This window comes from Botryllus schlosseri, chromosome 16 (genome assembly GCF_051294905.1).
Source record: "Botryllus schlosseri isolate E-star chromosome 16, Bs_hap1, whole genome shotgun sequence".
Lineage (NCBI taxonomy): Eukaryota > Metazoa > Chordata > Ascidiacea > Stolidobranchia > Styelidae > Botryllus > Botryllus schlosseri.
Window position 1 is genome coordinate 9,380,833 of NC_137251.1, and position 16,894 is coordinate 9,397,726.

The window sequence follows — 16,894 nt, forward strand, 5'->3', positions numbered from 1 at the left end:
TTCTCCATCAATGTTTTTATTAGGAATTTTATTGCACGGAAAATAGAACAATCCAAAATCGACAAGAGAATTGATGAAAGCAAGTATTTTCAATGAAAAGGCCAACGATATCAAAATGCGGCGGGATATAACGATGGCAATTATTGCAATATAAGGACCGTCAAAGCATTCGATTAGTCGTGCGCGCGTTCGCATCGCCACGGCAGGAGAACGCTTGCGGTCATGAATAGGAACGGGTATATCGTTACAGTAACGTAAAATAAGAAATCGATGCCGGTAAAAGTAAATTAAGCCTTCGATGGCCTTTGGAATCGCGCCCGGGCGTAGGAAATAGTCGGCATCATAGCACACGATCCCGCGTATTCCAGAGTATTCAGTTGGGGTCATATTACGGTGACTGTGTCATTTACTAGCGTCGCGGATGATTTCCCACGCAAAAAAAAGCTGCGGGAAGGGTGATTACTGGTTTAGAATGATTACCATATCGCAGTAGGCCGCCATCTACTGGATTTATGGCTCGCCATGAATGAAGAAATCTTAATGTATAACTAAAAGTATGACAAAGGGACGGTTTTATAGATTGTAGTTATACAGCGGGCCGATCCAACGCTGAAATGAATTCGAGTCTGCTGCCTTCAAGAATCATGTGCTCCGCCACTATTTCGAGTCACCGATCCGCAAAGCCAGCGCCAGCCGCGGTGAAGGCAAAAATAAAGATCGCTGTATAAAGCGCGATAATGCATAGTTCGTTGAAATCAATGGCAGTGAAATAGATAGAGGAGTCTGATCGCGAAATTGGTAACATTTTAACAATAAATTACTGCAGTAACGACTACGTCACAGAGCATTGATCGATGCATCAACCCCAAATAGTACTACGAAGAACAGTGGCATCATTGCCTACTGCCAAGCATAGTAATATCATGAAATAGTCCATGTTGTGCCCCCAGATTTCAAACCATTACTGAAAACGACAATTTTCGGCAGCACACAAGCCTGAATAAGATGGCGAAGATAGCGTTTGGCAAGAGATTCGCTTCGCGCGGTAAACACTAGACAAAACTCAACACACAGCAATGGCATAGATCAATAGTGAATTGCAATTATCGCTCGTAAACTAGTATATATATATATATCTTCAAGTCATATAACGCAGCGCGGTATGTACATAAAGAAGCAGTACGGAAATACTGGTAAGGACCTCAACCACAAATAATACTGACGGCTAACACTAGGACAACCAATGCGTCTTCACCCGTCCAAAGTTTTACACTTGCTACATCATCCGTACTCACTAGGTCACAATGGAGATGTGACGTCACGTTGTTACAGTAATCTGGCACCAGCCCATTCCAAATTCTAATCCTGGCTACGTCAATGGAGGTAGTCAACCCACAGAGCTAGAGAGTGGTTAAACATCTTTCACTCCAGCTTGAAAACATCACAGAATCGTTTCCACGTCTTCTGTGTTTTTATAGCCTTCATTGTGAAACCCCGCTTCGGGGTTGTACCGCACGAAAAAATCAGACTCGGAAGTCACAGTACGCGGAGAGGGGCTCTGCACCTTAATCATCGGCGGTGCCGCCTGTGAGACAGGCGAGAGTTGTAAGTGAGAGCTGGAATCGCTGTCCGAAGAAGTCTCTTCTCTCGTTTTCGAAGAGGCATTGTGCTCGAACACATCCTCCGACGCGCTATGTGTAAACGCAGTAAAGGCGCTCGCGTTTGACGCGTGCGGCGACGCGTTTGCGTCTGCGTTAGACCCGGAAGCGAAACTAGTCGTTCTCTGCACGGCCGGCGCCGGTTTTGACAAGTCATCGTCATAATCGTGACCGGAAAAATCCGGCGTAAATCGTCCGGGTAGAGTGTGCGACGACGCTGAACGCGTAAACAAAGTGTTCGGTCTCGTCTGGGAGTTGTTGCTATGTTCTGGCGAATTTTCTTGCTTATAACTGTCCTGTGAGGACACGTAAAACGTGGACGAATGCCTGACCTTTTTAGGCCTGCGTATCGCTCGCCGGCTGGACCACGTAGAGGACCGGCCCACTGTAGCGCCAGTGGCGGATGCCGAGTATCTAGGCCACTCTATTAACCGTCCAGTCGCGGTTAATACATTTTGCGAACCGGAGTCTCCGTTGTACGGTCGCTGGTTGAATTCGGGACTGGAAGGCGCCGATTTCGTGAGGGGCGAATTGAGGTCAGTGGAGGAGAGTGCTCGGCTCGACCGCACCACGCGTATCGGCAGTATCACGCCGGAGTTGGCGAAGTCAGCCGAATGACACCGGGACGATCTCCGGTTTCTATCTCCGGAAACCGCGTCTGGCAGAACGGGTTCCACTTCTTCGTCCAAGTCCACGAGGTCGATCCCGGTCCTCGAATTCGTCAGGATGACGTCATCGGACCCAGCGATTTCGCTGCCGTTTTCGGACGATCTGCGCGACGACGCGTTGCTCATCGAGTACGAAGACCCTCCGACCAGCGCTACCGAGCTGAAAGTCAACTGGTTGATGAGGCTCTTCATCGGGGACACCGCGTTTCCCACGCTGGGAGAGGCCCGGCCCGATTCGGGTTCTTGGGAGTAGGTCAGGCTGAAATTTTTGCGGTGTCTGGTCTTTTTCGGTTTGTTCGGCGTGGACTGATGCCTCCTGCGCAAAAATAAAACTTGGAGTAATTTTGAAAACGAACAGGCGCCATCCTGACATGACGTGACGTGACAATCTCGCTAATTTCTCGATGCTAAAAAGCGTAGCAATATGCTATCATAATAAAATCAACCCCAAATCGCAGGCGTTGATTACAAAATGACAATAGGAGGGTTTCGAGGAAATGTCGCCCAGAGGTGGAAAAGTACTCTATTACTAAAGTAGAAGTAGAAGTAACGATTTCATTACATGTACAATTTACATTGTACATTCCCTAAATATACATTATACTTTGCAACATCCAAAGTGTCAGTAATTACTTGAGAACTGAAGTGGTCAAATCCCAAATTCCCTTTAGCGTGCAACGGATCAAGTACTTACTTGGTTCTTTGCGGGATGACTGCCCCCTCTTCCAGTAACAGAAGTGTCGGCTCCTGACTAGTAGAGCTCATGGCGTAAAACACGTTGGCGGTGTCGGGAATCTTAATTTCTGAACGAAGACACGTTCGTCATTTTAGGCAGTATACTATTTACTCTTTATACTTTATATTCTGTAGAAGAAGTAGAAAGTAGATAGTAAATTTGGGATGTTTCCATCATTTTTAAGACTGCAATCGTCATAGCGACTGGGAGAAAGAAAACCTGTGTGAAGGTAACTGTATATATTTTGGAACATTGCATGGATTTGTAGTATGACCAGTGATTTTGTGCAACCTCACATCTTAACAGCAACGCGACCCACCTTTGTCCTGCAAGAGCTGAACTAGCGAGAAACTTTTCAAATTTTCGTCCACGTCAAGGCCGAAGGTGGCCAGCGCCTTTTTAATGACTGCAGCCCGCCTTTCGTCAGAGCTGATCTGTTCGGGATGAAATGAGGCGTTCGGTCATTACTACAACCAGCAAAAAAGTAGAGTTCGCCTTACCGAGATGGTCTTGTATTCGATTCCAGACTGAGGTTGGCGAGAGTTCGATTCGCTGTGCTTCCGAACCAGCCGAATTCGGACAGCTTTGTTCTGCAAAATTGTGCGTCGTTTAAAGATACCGGTCCGAATTCGGGCCGAAATTATAAATGACATTTGCACCCGTATAAAACCAGTGAGCATTTAGTCGGGGTGGTGAGGCTTAGATTACGACCAAGCGGATGGTTGAAGGATTCCATTCTCAAATATGACTATCCCGAAGATCGTAACGTAGTAGTGATTATCGAACCGTGTCGCAACATTACCGTTATCGGAAGGCGGTCCTGGCGTCATGGCGAAGTAACGAAATTTACCAACGTAAATGCTACCATTTCCATGTATGGTAGGAAAAGTTTTTTGAACAGCGGTCCTACCTTGTCATTTGGAGAGGCCACGGAGCCGATACGCCCGTTGCAGGATTGCGAGAAATGGTTCTCTTTACCCGCCGGTCCGTTCTCGCCTTTTTTCGACTTCTCCGAACCCGACATGTTTCTCTCCATTTCCACGTGAATCATGCTGCGAACACAACGCGCGCGTTACAGTCAACAAATCCCCAACGCGCGTCTTTCACCGAACAAGGTACAAAAAACGCGATAAACAAAGCAATGATGACCGCTTTGCAGAGGTGACTAAAACTGTTTTGTATCTCGAAAGAGCCGAATCCGCTTCCAAAAATCGATCGAATGTTTACCGCATTTCGCGTTATACTTCCCCCCTAGCTTGACTGAAATTTTCGAATGCACCAGTGGCTCTCCGCCAATTCAGGTGCGGACCGGACGGGAAGAATCGCGTTGTCTGCAGACAGTCACACGAAAAAGACAATATTAAAACTCACTCTGAAAGGGTCTTGCTCGACGGGCTAAGGGGGTGCAACGGCGACGTCGGCGGTTCTATCAACTTCGACAACGTAATTCTGAAATCATGAAAGTATATATTGTCATCTATACACAATGCGTTTGCGATTTTCATGAATGGAAAAGCGTATAATTACAGTACGAGAAAAGGTTGTCTCTCACTAGCCGACTCGAATCGTAACAACAGATACTCGATTCGGATTATCTATATATATATATTCGCATTATTGTGCCGAACCCACACTTATGAACTGATATACTCACGATTGTTCCTCGGATAGCACCACGACCGATTCGAACCACTCCACGAATTCGTCGTTGGGCGACAGGTTCTGATAACTGCGACAAGACGCTTGCCACAGCTGTAGTTGCGCCAACAGCTCGAATTCCTTGCGACGCTTCTCGAAATTGATCAGTCCGCCCTGAAAAGCGTAGCGGCGTCATACAAAAACCTGTCCACAGCGTTCAAGTTTCGGATGCATACAAGCACATATACCGACAATCGAAACCGAGTATCGCAAGCCACAGTATAGAAAGAGTAAATTCAATGCCCGGTGTTGATACGTGAAGTCATACGAAATCCCGGTGACTAAGTCGCGTGGTGAGAACATACCTCCAAGAAATTAGGCCTGGCCGTGTCAAGGTACGTTAGATCTGTTAGGAACGATCCGAGGTAGGGCACAGTTCCGTGCATGATTCCCGAGTGCATGTCTTGCTCCCGGCGTATGTTGGCTTCCTTGCGTACCCTGGTGATGGCGCTGTCTTCCGTGTTTACTTTAGCGGTTCCGACCTGAAAGTAACCGCCCTATTTCAACCGTTGCATTGAGCTGTGGGTACGATTTTACTATCCCATATCAAACATACGCAGCGGTATACATTATTTCTATGGTTCACGATAGTGAATTTGTGTCGATCGCTTCCTATGTCGACACTCGACACACGTCGCACACTGTAAATGCATGACTGGAAAATAGGGTGATTTCCAAGATTCCTACCGTACTCAGGTGCGACTCATGCCACCAGGCCACCACACTCATTCCAACGGGTGGAAACAGTCGAATACACCTATTCTTAAGGAGTTATATCTAGCGGGCTTTAAAAATGCTCAATTTGGTTGTATGAACAATGCACTTCGTAGGCGCGGTGTTACCCGTCAAACATTTTGTGTAGTATGACGTCATCTTTCTTCGGACAATGAATCCGTGACGTCATATCCTTGTTTAAAGAATGTTCGCATCGCAAATTTTCATTTTAGACAGCAGCACGCTCATTCTAATCTGCAACACGTTGCGTACCTTCATCAGAACGTCTTTCATGTTCATTTCCGCCAGCTCCGTGAGCAGATTGGTGTGCGAGGGCGGCACGCCGACCCAGGCCCGTTTTAACCTGTGCAGCGCGTGCGTTTGCAGGCCGGACACGATGGCTCGCAGTGAAGAAAAGTTTTTCAGCTCCCGACATTCCTAACAAAAGAGAGGTCCGGATGACTGTACCGCACAAAGTGTCACGTGATCTTCTCGGTTGGGTAGGCTTATGAGGTCACATTTCTGTATTCATATGCATTTGTATACATCAAACGCAGGGTCTGGTTGCGTTCAGAGTTGGTCACAGCAGTCAGCGTTGCTACTAAAATAGAAGCACAAGAAACGACAAAAATTTCTACTCGATTAGAAGTAGAAATTGCAAAGAAATGTCAAAACTATTCGACGTAGAAATAAAAGAAGGTCTGAATAGTGCTGAAGTCAGTATAGTTTCAAAAGGTTGATTTGGTTGTGGTATCGCATTCTTTAAACCGTTAATCGGAGGTCGCCAGTTTCGAAATTTACTGCATCCTCGCGAGCAATGCAAAATATCCAATGACACTACAAATAGGTTCAATTTTCGGCGAGTTCCCATGACAATCTTGTTCAGAAAAGTGATGCCTCAAAACTTCTTTCCTCTCTACAAAATTCTAGATGTAAAATATCAGTGGTTTTGCATAAAAAAACTGATATTAAGTGGAAGTGGAAGTAGAATAAAACATAATCACTTTAGCAAGTAGTACAGGTACGCAACACCTGCTTTACTTATCCGGAAAAGTAAAGGTATTTCGTCACTGACTATACTTCTTCTGGCGTTGATCTCATATTACACATCGTGTATAAGGACATATATACCAATTTCGAACAAACATACCTGAGCGACTTCGATCCACTTCGTTAACAGTTTTGTTCTTTGAGATAACTTTAAACACGGACACAGGACAGTTCCTATCACGCAATAGACGACCTTATTAAATTGATTGATGGTCGCCCGTACGGTGTGCGGCCGGCCGGCCTTGGGCGATGATACAGTAGCTAGGCAATGGTGCGGTTGTACGCGATGAAATAATTTCTGCAATAGATAAAACCAAATTTAATTGGCGAAGTACAATGCTTCAATAAACTGGTTTTTACAGCAGCATAACATGACAGCATAAGTCTGGTATACGCTATCGAGCTGGTTATCTGACATCGAAATTTATGTAACCGGATCATTTATTACCTAACGTAAATCTGCAATAGCCGTTAATGTACAAATGAACACCGAAATGCGCTACTGTATTGTAAAGTTTGAACTGCACCAGCACCATTAGTCATAATATATGTGTGTATGATTATGGAATATCAAATGCACATCATTGAGATCTTGTATGATACCCGAATGCACGAAACGGAACTTGAGTGCTGCAAGAAGCAACTGATTACGCAGAGTGAGAAATGTAGTGCGCGTACAGGGTGACTAACCAGATAGGAAACTACATTCCCCACATACGTGCAGTACGTTACAACGTATCTTATCACCTTGTCGCCGCGTAATCTGAACTTTACAGTACCATCAAAATCTACACTTGATGTTTTACAACAAAATTCGTGCGTATGTTATATTCTAAAATCATACATATATAGATAAATAAAATATATCAACTACATTTGCCAAAACCGTGGAAGGCACCGGTACTTTTGTTCCTGGCGTACTGGCAATAACCATTTTTCCTGAATCTTGCTGGTTACTTGAGTAAATCGTTAGGTTGCCCTAAAAAACGACGCACACCAAATTTGAATTCATTCCAACCAATATTCGCGGATTTCGTAGAGTTTGAAAATTTGGAATTTGCCTAAAAATGCAAAAAAAAAATTTTTCAAATTTTTCTGCAAACCCCATGAAATTGTCGCGCTGTCTTCAAAAACGATGCAAAACAAATTTGACTGAATTCGAAGCCGTAGAAGTGGAGTTATTTCAGTTTTTCTTTGATAATTCTGGGATTATCCTTGATTGGTGGATCATCCTAGAATTATCATAAAAAAACTAGAATAACTCCGCTTCTGCAGCTTGGAATTGAGTCAAATTTGTTTTCCATCGTTTTTGAAGACAGCGCAACAATTTCATAAGGTTGGAAGGAAAATGTGAAAATTTTTTTTTTTTTCATTTTCAGGCAAATTCCAAATTTTCAAACACTACGAAATCCGCGAATATTGGTTGGAATGAATTCAAATTTGGTGTGCGTCGTTTTTTAAGGCAACCTAACGATTTAATCAAGTAACCAGCAAGATTCAGGAAAAAAGGTTATTTTTTAACAGCCCTAACTGGCATATTTGCAATGTCACATACACAGAGCATCGACTAGCAGGGCCTGACATTGTATGTATATTGTATAATGTAAGCAATCGTACATTATAGGTTGAGAAATGAACAATATATCATGTCTTCAAAGTTCTAATGACCCTGATGAACAGAGAAGAGTTTATAGTCTTCAGAGGTGATGGTTATCTCGCAAAAAATCGAAGACAACATTGACATTTCGGCTGTACATAGATTACTCATTTCAATTACGTTATGCTCATGGCTCGCCCACGAAAACTTTGAAACATCATTTGGAAAATTGGGTATTTCCCGGCACAATCACAAGCGTATCTCACGCCAACTAGGAGAGCTATACACAACAATATCAATAACGAATATAACATGTCAAATTGTCTTCTTCCATTGAACATAGACTTCGAACCCAAACTGAGAATTCAACTCACCGCGGCGATCACAGTGAGTTGAGTGGCGACGTGCGTCGAGGTCAGCTCGTGGAGCATGGCCTTAGCGGGTGAAGAATTGATGGTCGAACTTTCCGACACGTTTAGGTTGGGATTATGCAATCGAGACGGTGATACTTGCGGGCTCTCCGTATCTGCAATGCAAGTGAAACCCTCAGGACGATGTGAGAAATATTGCAGCCTGAATTGAGCCCGATAGCTGGTTCGAATATTATTACATCGTGGAATATTGCTAAGTCGAGTGGTCACTCGGCCCGTTTTGTGTCTGAAATATTTTCCGAAGCACTAATACCAAGGGCTGAAAAATCGAGTGCCCATGTGACTCGATTTGAAATCGAGCCGATTATTCAAATACTCCTGCTCATGACGTCATAGCAACAATAAAGACTTGACCAGTTCACATGAGTGACTTTTATATGATCATGAAGAAATACTGTGAATCAGAATGAATTTCAATTTTATCAACACTGACTATAAGACAATTAACAACGTACTTAATTAGGCTAAGCACTAGCTATGACAAAACCATCTGCAACAATGCGGCAGGCCGATCATTATTTCACTGGAATGCCGTTTCCGTGAACGTGCTTAGCTTTTGCAACATGTTTTGAATGACATGATTGGACTAATAGAGGTCTGAAGGCCTGGGCAGTGCCAAGAAAATATCGAAACGAAGATTCAAGTCGGTGAAATATCTCCTATAGAGACGCGGGCGAATAAATTCCGTACTCGAATAATATCGATTCTTATATCTCTATTCAAAAAAATTAAATTGACAACCGTTTTGGATTCAAGTACTCTATTTTTATGGTCATCATAGAAATTATCACAGCAGTCGACATGTCTAAAATGCAATAAGCACGCCAGAAATAGCGAAAGATCAAATTGAGGTAGTGACCGCAGTGACAAATTGATGATAATGTGGCTTACAAACCCCGTTTCAACTTAGTAATCGAATCTGTGCGCAGAAAATGAAATAGATTCCGTTACCTCGCGGCGTCTGACTGGCTTTGCGCGCCACGGCCAGTTTGGCGGCCACGAAATCCGTAAAACAAACTCCGCGCGTCAGCCCGTTTTTCCTCGTCTGTATCGGGCTCGTCGTTTTGTTATTATTTCCCAACAACGAGCCGGCGTCGTTTTCGTTTGTGACGTCATCGTGTAGTTTCGCGAGGACCAGCAGTTCTTCTAACAGTTTGCCGCTTTCCTGAAAGTCGTCGACCAGGTAGCGTTCTAACCAGGCCCGGAACACTCGCATTATAGACCTGAAATTTGTTGTGTCGATTAGAGTCTCAGCGTGATAAAAATCAGTGTTTTTGACAAAAAGCAGTGCTTTTTCTTTCAACACAACACATTCATTGTAACCAGCTATGGTCAGTAAGGAAAAACTTCTACTTTTTCGAAGCACGGGAAGAATATTTTGCCTGCGAGCAGTACCTCCTCGAGTGTTCAACTGTTCATCATTTTAGACTACTTCTGCTTAACGAGAGAGAGTGAGAGAGAGAGACATTTCATTGCTTCGTCAACCGGAACATTAACAGCAACGAATTGAGCATGTAAAAAAATTACTGAAAACAAAACGGTTTTCAGTTCTTTAGTCAAAACTAGGCCTGGAAAATGCTACTTCTACTAGTATTTAGGTAAAAATTTACGGTGTTACTTCTACTTCTAGCTGAGCACCAACGATGGCCACTGTGACCGATTCTAATGGTAACCGGAAGACTTTTCGGGTGACTCTTATCAAAACCTTATCAGAGATTCAAGCATATTCAAAATTGAAACCAATACGGCGAATTAAGACTCACAATCACAATTATGGACCTTGAAATTCACATTGTAACAATGGCAACAACAAACCCTGAAGTATACATTGTAATAATAAGGACATTAAAGGTAAGAACGACAGATTACATACGCGGAACAAAGCAAACCAATGGGGAGATACACAGAGAATCTTTTTGTTTACATAACACGGGATTGGTCAACTGAATAATTATTGATTCCGACAATTTCAAATGAATCAATGATCTTTCCCTAGCGATGACCGTGAACAATGAACGTGTCATCATCATTTTAATTCAGCGCACAAGAAAAATTCCCACCACGCCGACGACCCATCGCCCAAGTTCATGTTGTGAAGTCGTCATAGCAACAGGTTTTTGCAACACGTTTGCACGGGCGTTCAAGTTATTTGCGGTAGAGTCTGTAGTTTACGCATGTTTTCGAGTGGATTAATTTCGAAATGTGCTTCTTGCAAGCTAAACAATCGCCGAAATGCCTACCGTCCACATTCAGTGGCACTCATATTCGTAAACCACATTGCTTCTTTCGGATAGGAAAAGAGCTCGGGAAAGAAATATCGTTGATGTTCCGACTTTTATCAGCAATGACAATAGGTTGGAGAACGGTTGTACAATGTACAATGTTAATCTACAATATATATAAATTTTCCTGGGCACATAACATTGACTGGGCAGTATGCAGACTTGCACAGCACACCATTAAAGTAGGCCTATGCTACATTGCTACTGTCGCCACTATAAACGGAAATACGCAGGACACGATGACAATTGATGCTTGTTCTGTGGCATGATATAAAAGTAGAATGGAGATACACCGCCTCGAAATCGATGCGTTTCCGAAAAGAAAGGATTACAGCGTATATCGGCTGATTTCGGCTCAAGTACCATTCCTGGAACGCAGCATACGATATTTGCCCTCACACTCCAACAAGTCATCGCCAGTGACATATATCAGGACAACATGAAGTGCGAAGCTAAGTTCAGATGAATCGCCCTAACGCTGCACGCTATCCTATATATGACACATAACTTACTTCAGCGTGCGGATGTCTTTTGTCTCCGACTTGTACTCGTCCAAATACCTGCAACGCAAAATGCGAATTATAGCTTTCACGCGATCCCTTGATTTTTGTAAACAAAGGCGATTGCCGGCCTCTCTGTAATATGAGATTGAAACGCAGCGTGCGTGACTTGTCTTCATATTATGACGTCACCTTATCGTTGAATTTTCGGAGACCTTATCTGTCATTCGATTGGTCAAAGCATACAGCAAATAGCCCACATAAATAGGTGGTGGAATCTATGGGGCCAAACGTTGTCTCTATGACATAGTCATATTGTCTACTAGTTATCAATACTAATTGCTCCTCCTAACTTTCGACTTGGACATTGTGACGTAATTTGATCTCACTACGTCCGATATATACTCACGATGTCATCTTCCCTAAATTTTCATACTAGAGGTTTATGATGTACATTACATCTATGCATATATCAATGCACTCACTTGCATTGTAACTTTTCAAACAGGTCTTTCGGGGTTGCAAACGTCCGATAAGTGGTGAGAAACACATTGAGGAAATTCACGTCTTCGTTTTCGCCCGAGAACACTTCCGCCAATCTATCGACCATAAACTCCAGGGTGGCGCCTTTCATATGCCGCGACGTATTCTTGTCCTTCATCGAGTCTTCGTCCGTAAACTGTACAGTTACCATAATAGTCATTAAATTTAATAATGTAAATCTATGGATGATACCGTATAAAATAATTAAAAAGTTGACTCTGGTAGAAACGGAGGTCTAGTTTGAGAAGTGACGAAAAGAGAGTGACGCTTCACAATCGCACTGGTTGAAAGCATGCAGACCAACAGTACCAATTGCTGCATCAGCGACTTTTTGCATTTTTGCAAGACAGGCATTGCCATACGCCTGCTTTACTGCCAACATAATCGTCAACACATATCTACCACTACTGATGTCTTACACTACTAGGACTGATGCCTTACGTAGGGAACTGTAGCGGTGGTTGGTAAGCTTTACTACAAGATACGCCTGTTTTCTACTATTGCTCTCATACTGTAACATAATACATTCTGCGACCTCGGCAATGCATATCCGACTATATCCGTGCTATTCCAAGCTGTCTGCGATGCGTAATTTCCTGAGCTGTCTTTCCTTAACACAGTGCAGCGCGGGCGTGTTTATGACTGACTGTAAATACCCGAAATATTATAATTATCCCACCTAGGATGCCAAATTTACGCGGGCATGGTTAAGTTATCGCATGAGGAATAATCCCAGTGCTACTGCGCAGTACTGGTTGATATTTCCGCGGTCTTATCTATGACGTCAAACCGCAAGTTCTATATCCTGACATCGATGTGGCTAAGTTAAATGATGTATCGCTTCCCACGTGATACTGAATCGAGCTCGTTGAACAAGGAATAATCACCCCGCGGATACTTAAAACAGTAACTGGTATACGTCTGCCTTAGCTGGAGGGATGTTCGCAACAATAAGCGATCAGCATGTATGTGTGAACCGTCCGTGTAAATATTTATATTTCATTGCTCGTTGAAACCGTGGGTAAATAAATTGAATTTTACAGCTTCCAGCGGTGTGTGGCGGAGTCCATAATGTAATGATTGACATCTCAAAAGCACGCAAATATCCAGCAACATAACAAAGTTAGACCCCGTTGAATATGTAATTTCGATTAACCACAGCTCTTTGGGAAAGAAAGTAATATTTATTGTGGATAATTCCTGGTCCATAATTTACTATTGTTGAAGGCCACAGATCATGTAGGTTTTAAACGCATAAAGTAATCCTCGTATAGAGTCATGATTTGTCTTCATTATTGACATAGAACTCCATAGTCTCACATCGTATCAACTGTAGAGCAGAGTTATACATTATATATTTTCTATCTGCTACAAAAACGTTTGCTTGGTGTTTCAAGTTCCCAGACACCGTGCAGTTGCTGCTAGATTCAATCGACGTGTTATGAATTTCTTCTATATTTCGATCTCTTGTGCTACCATGACATGGCGCTAGCACTTTGTTGTTAACTTCAATGTATCCAGGTTAACTGCGAGACTAGTATATCAATCAGTAAGTATATGTCGTGTTAAGAGTACATGTATATAGGCCGACACATGTTACCAAGTTACTAACACGGTAACGTCGGTCACCCTAGGTCAATTTTAAAACGATCTGTTGAACCACATACTAAATGAACGGGTGAGTACGTCACAACGTAACACTATGTTGACAATGCTATAAAAACATCACATCAACGTGTGACCTGAACCCAGAGGACAGCGATGGAGTCACAATCCGCCATCGTCAGCATGCAATGCATATTATGCATACCGGTACTGCAGGTTATTACTATCCCCCGTACTGGTGGTATGTAGAGGAAAATAGGAAGGCACAGTAACAGCGACTAAAATTATGACATTATCGCTGTTATAATGATCCACTGAAACGAGCATATATCATGTATTTTACCTCAGCAGCGGACTTTAACTCAAAGACTACTTCCATTCGCTTCGACACCTTCCTATCTTTTCATTACATCGCAATCTTGTGGTGTTTTGAATGGATAAAAAATGGATACTTACCGGCGAGCAAAGCACGCATGCATAAGCTACGACAATTGCCAGAATTCTTAAACTTATGTGGAATGTGCCAAATAAATTCCACCGTCTATTTCTATCAACACTCAATTCGCTTGCAGGCAGCATTACCAAACGCGACATATTTACTACCCACCAATCTAATAATGACTTTTAGGTTTTGTCAACATACGCTTCCCCGCGGATCAGTCATGCGAAACACTATCTGCCTCCCCATTCTTAGCGGAACTTTGACCAAACGCAATACCCACTGAAGCCACTCATCATACCGAATGATTCCTTGCGAATTATCTCCCATATGATATGTTAAATGTTCGTCTCCGCCTGATTATAGCTATTGCGTGTTACATTGTTTCAAGGTGTAATTTCCCGATCGCCTGATATACCTCGGGGCATGCTCAATTTCAGATATCAAAATAGCACGCGTCCAGTAAAATTCTGGAAAAATCGCCGAATTGATTGATATCAAGCGGCTCATACCTAGGTTGTTATCCTGTACGATTCCCGAAAATACGTCACCGCGTCTTAGTCGCGATAAACACATCCAATTATAAACCATCAAGGATGTACCGTATACGATTGCTGCGAGTCGCATACCTAAACAAACACTGAAAATCAATATATGCCAGGCGTGCTGTCACTGAATTGGGCGTGAAAAAGAGCTACCCGAATAAATATTACAACCGGAAAGCTTAATGACTGTGAGAATTGCAGTTGCGTACCCTCGCCTAAGCAATACAAGTGCTGCGTGCTTTCGCATATACGCAATGCGCATGCGCATGCATGACATTCTCCACACGATCACTCATTTCAACTATACCGATACCGGGTTAAACTCAACGCGTGACGCAGTGCGACGCATGGATATCATTCCAAAATTCAAATTTGCGTATACTTAAAAAATAACCGATACAATTTGACGTAGGGCGCGTTTACGTCGAAACGTGGTTTACAATGGCAGCGTATAAAAACGTGTCATTAATCTACCAGTCGACGCAGCTCACATTTCCGCATAATCCCCGTGGCCAATGCTCATGAAACTATGTGATGAACTTAGTTCTCAACAGTTGTAGGAAGCAATGTGATACTGCAAATGCTCGATTCGAAACCAGGATTCGGATATGCTCAATAATAATGTGACATTATCTTACTGACCTATCACAACCGATCTGAGGTAACATCGAAGTTGGTCCGTAAAATGTAAAACCTCTCCAACCTAGGCGCTTTCATTCCGATACGCTACATACTCGAAGACTACACGCCGAGTTAACTTGTCAACATAAACCCTGTAACGCCAACGTTGATGGAAACTGTTTCGATGAAGACGCTTAAAAATATATAAACATGACGATCTGAACGATAGTACAGTTTAGCATGATATTTCAGTGAGCTCCCCACAATAGTCAAGGTCTCTGAAGGCAAACACAGAGATCCCAGCATTAACTGATAATCCAACCGAAACTTTCGAAAATCCAATAAGCGCATCTCACTTACTCATACCTGTGTACTATAATAAAGCTTAGCACAAGCATAGTCTTCCTTCTACGTGGAATAAGACAACGCGTACCTACTACAGACGTGATATCATCAAGCATGGATCAACTCCGAATTTGATAGCGTATAAATCACAAACGTAATTCTGTGACAAAGCATTCGCTGGCGTATAGGATGGCGGGGCGGTCAAGTGACAACATGTTTACCGTGGCTATCAACTTTTGTCAGATAGTAAAACAGGTGTCACCGATTTGACTTGATTTGATCAAATCACATTGCTGGATTAATCAACGTGACACTAGTTCTTAGGTAATACACCAAACAACAGTTCGTCTTGACAGAAAACAACTACAATATTACGTACAGTACCCGGTAATTTCTCAGTGAATCATTCCGTACTGCAATTCAATACTTTTCAGAACCTCGAAAACTGCATTATACATCAGTACGTAATTCAATACCGAAACACCTACGACAACACGACCGGTATTCGGCTGACTGAAAAAAAATCAGAGATAATTACAAAGTCCAATTCTTCGTCCATAAAATTCCAGACATATTCTCTATTTTTATCCCCGACCTCAAACCAAGCCGACAAATTATCAAGTTAAATTTAAATCAGAACCTAATTACGTATAGGTAGAATGTAGATTGTGGTATGATCTCAAATATATTGAGTGATTACTGATTATATAAATGTACAGTGGCGTGCTTGAGTGATCTACCTTCACAATACTTGGATAAGGAGTGTCGGGGGTGTGCGTTAACCGGTGTCAAATATATTACCGCAAGTACTGTACAATGACTTTTTAAATGAGAATGATTTGTTTTTGCTAGAACGAGATATCCTCATATCTTTTGATATATTTGTTCGCTATTAACTTGCTTGTCCTGCCGAGATAGACTCCAGAAGCCCTTGATAACTGTCGACGTTGAGGTTAAGCTAGTCGCCTGATCGCTAAACCATTCGTGTCTTGTCGCTGTCTTACTACACCCTCGAACGTAGTGGGCACTGCAAAAAGGTTGACAGCCAAGTATTATAAGTAGAATAAAGAATATCGGCCGGGTGTGAAATGACCCGGCCATAGATGTCGAAACAACGTGAATACTAGAACAACAACAACCTGCTTATACGGATTTTCAACACATCAATCTCTTGAAGATATAAAATCTATAATGCTGCTGTCTGAAACGATCGTGTTTTATTGATACCTGCACTGCATGCCTGAACTTGCTCTAAAACGAAAGTTATTTATAAATTGTGGCAATTCCGCTATCTCAGAGAATAGATACAATCAACGAGGCGGGGCTTTTGTTCAAACAATTATTGCGCCGCCATTAGTTGAGCATCCGTGCTTGGGCGACAAAGAATTACCTGATACAGTTGACTGATTCCCTTCTGCGACTGCAGAAGATAAAACGACGCAACCTGTCTTATTTTATCTTT

The 16,894-nt window shown here is 42.7% G+C and overlaps 1 protein-coding gene across 3 annotated transcripts in view; it reads right to left on the minus strand.

Annotated features, from left to right (window-relative positions):
- Positions 1-16,894, minus strand: part of LOC145459313 (ral guanine nucleotide dissociation stimulator-like 1) — a 34,300-nt gene continuing 17,406 nt past the window's right edge. For 2 of the 3 annotated variants that reach the window (XM_080337962.1, XM_080337961.1), the window contains exons 3-16: positions 11,820-12,013; positions 11,347-11,394; positions 9,504-9,775; positions 8,496-8,647; positions 6,625-6,822; positions 5,748-5,912; positions 5,066-5,242; positions 4,717-4,874; positions 4,434-4,511; positions 3,973-4,114; positions 3,563-3,652; positions 3,382-3,496; positions 3,021-3,129; positions 1-2,642 (exon numbers count right to left, since the gene is read on the minus strand). In XM_080337962.1, coding sequence (XP_080194088.1) covers positions 1,442-2,642; positions 3,021-3,129; positions 3,382-3,496; positions 3,563-3,652; positions 3,973-4,114; positions 4,434-4,511; positions 4,717-4,874; positions 5,066-5,242; positions 5,748-5,912; positions 6,625-6,822; positions 8,496-8,647; positions 9,504-9,775; positions 11,347-11,394; positions 11,820-12,013 — 3,099 coding nt within the window. In that variant the 3' untranslated portion in view covers positions 1-1,441. Of the gene's footprint in view, positions 2,643-3,020; positions 3,130-3,381; positions 3,497-3,562; positions 3,653-3,972; positions 4,115-4,433; positions 4,512-4,716; positions 4,875-5,065; positions 5,243-5,747; positions 5,913-6,624; positions 6,823-8,495; positions 8,648-9,503; positions 9,776-11,346; positions 11,395-11,819; positions 12,014-14,433; positions 16,804-16,894 lie in introns of those variants that run through there. The other variant, XM_080337963.1, reaches the window with a different exon arrangement.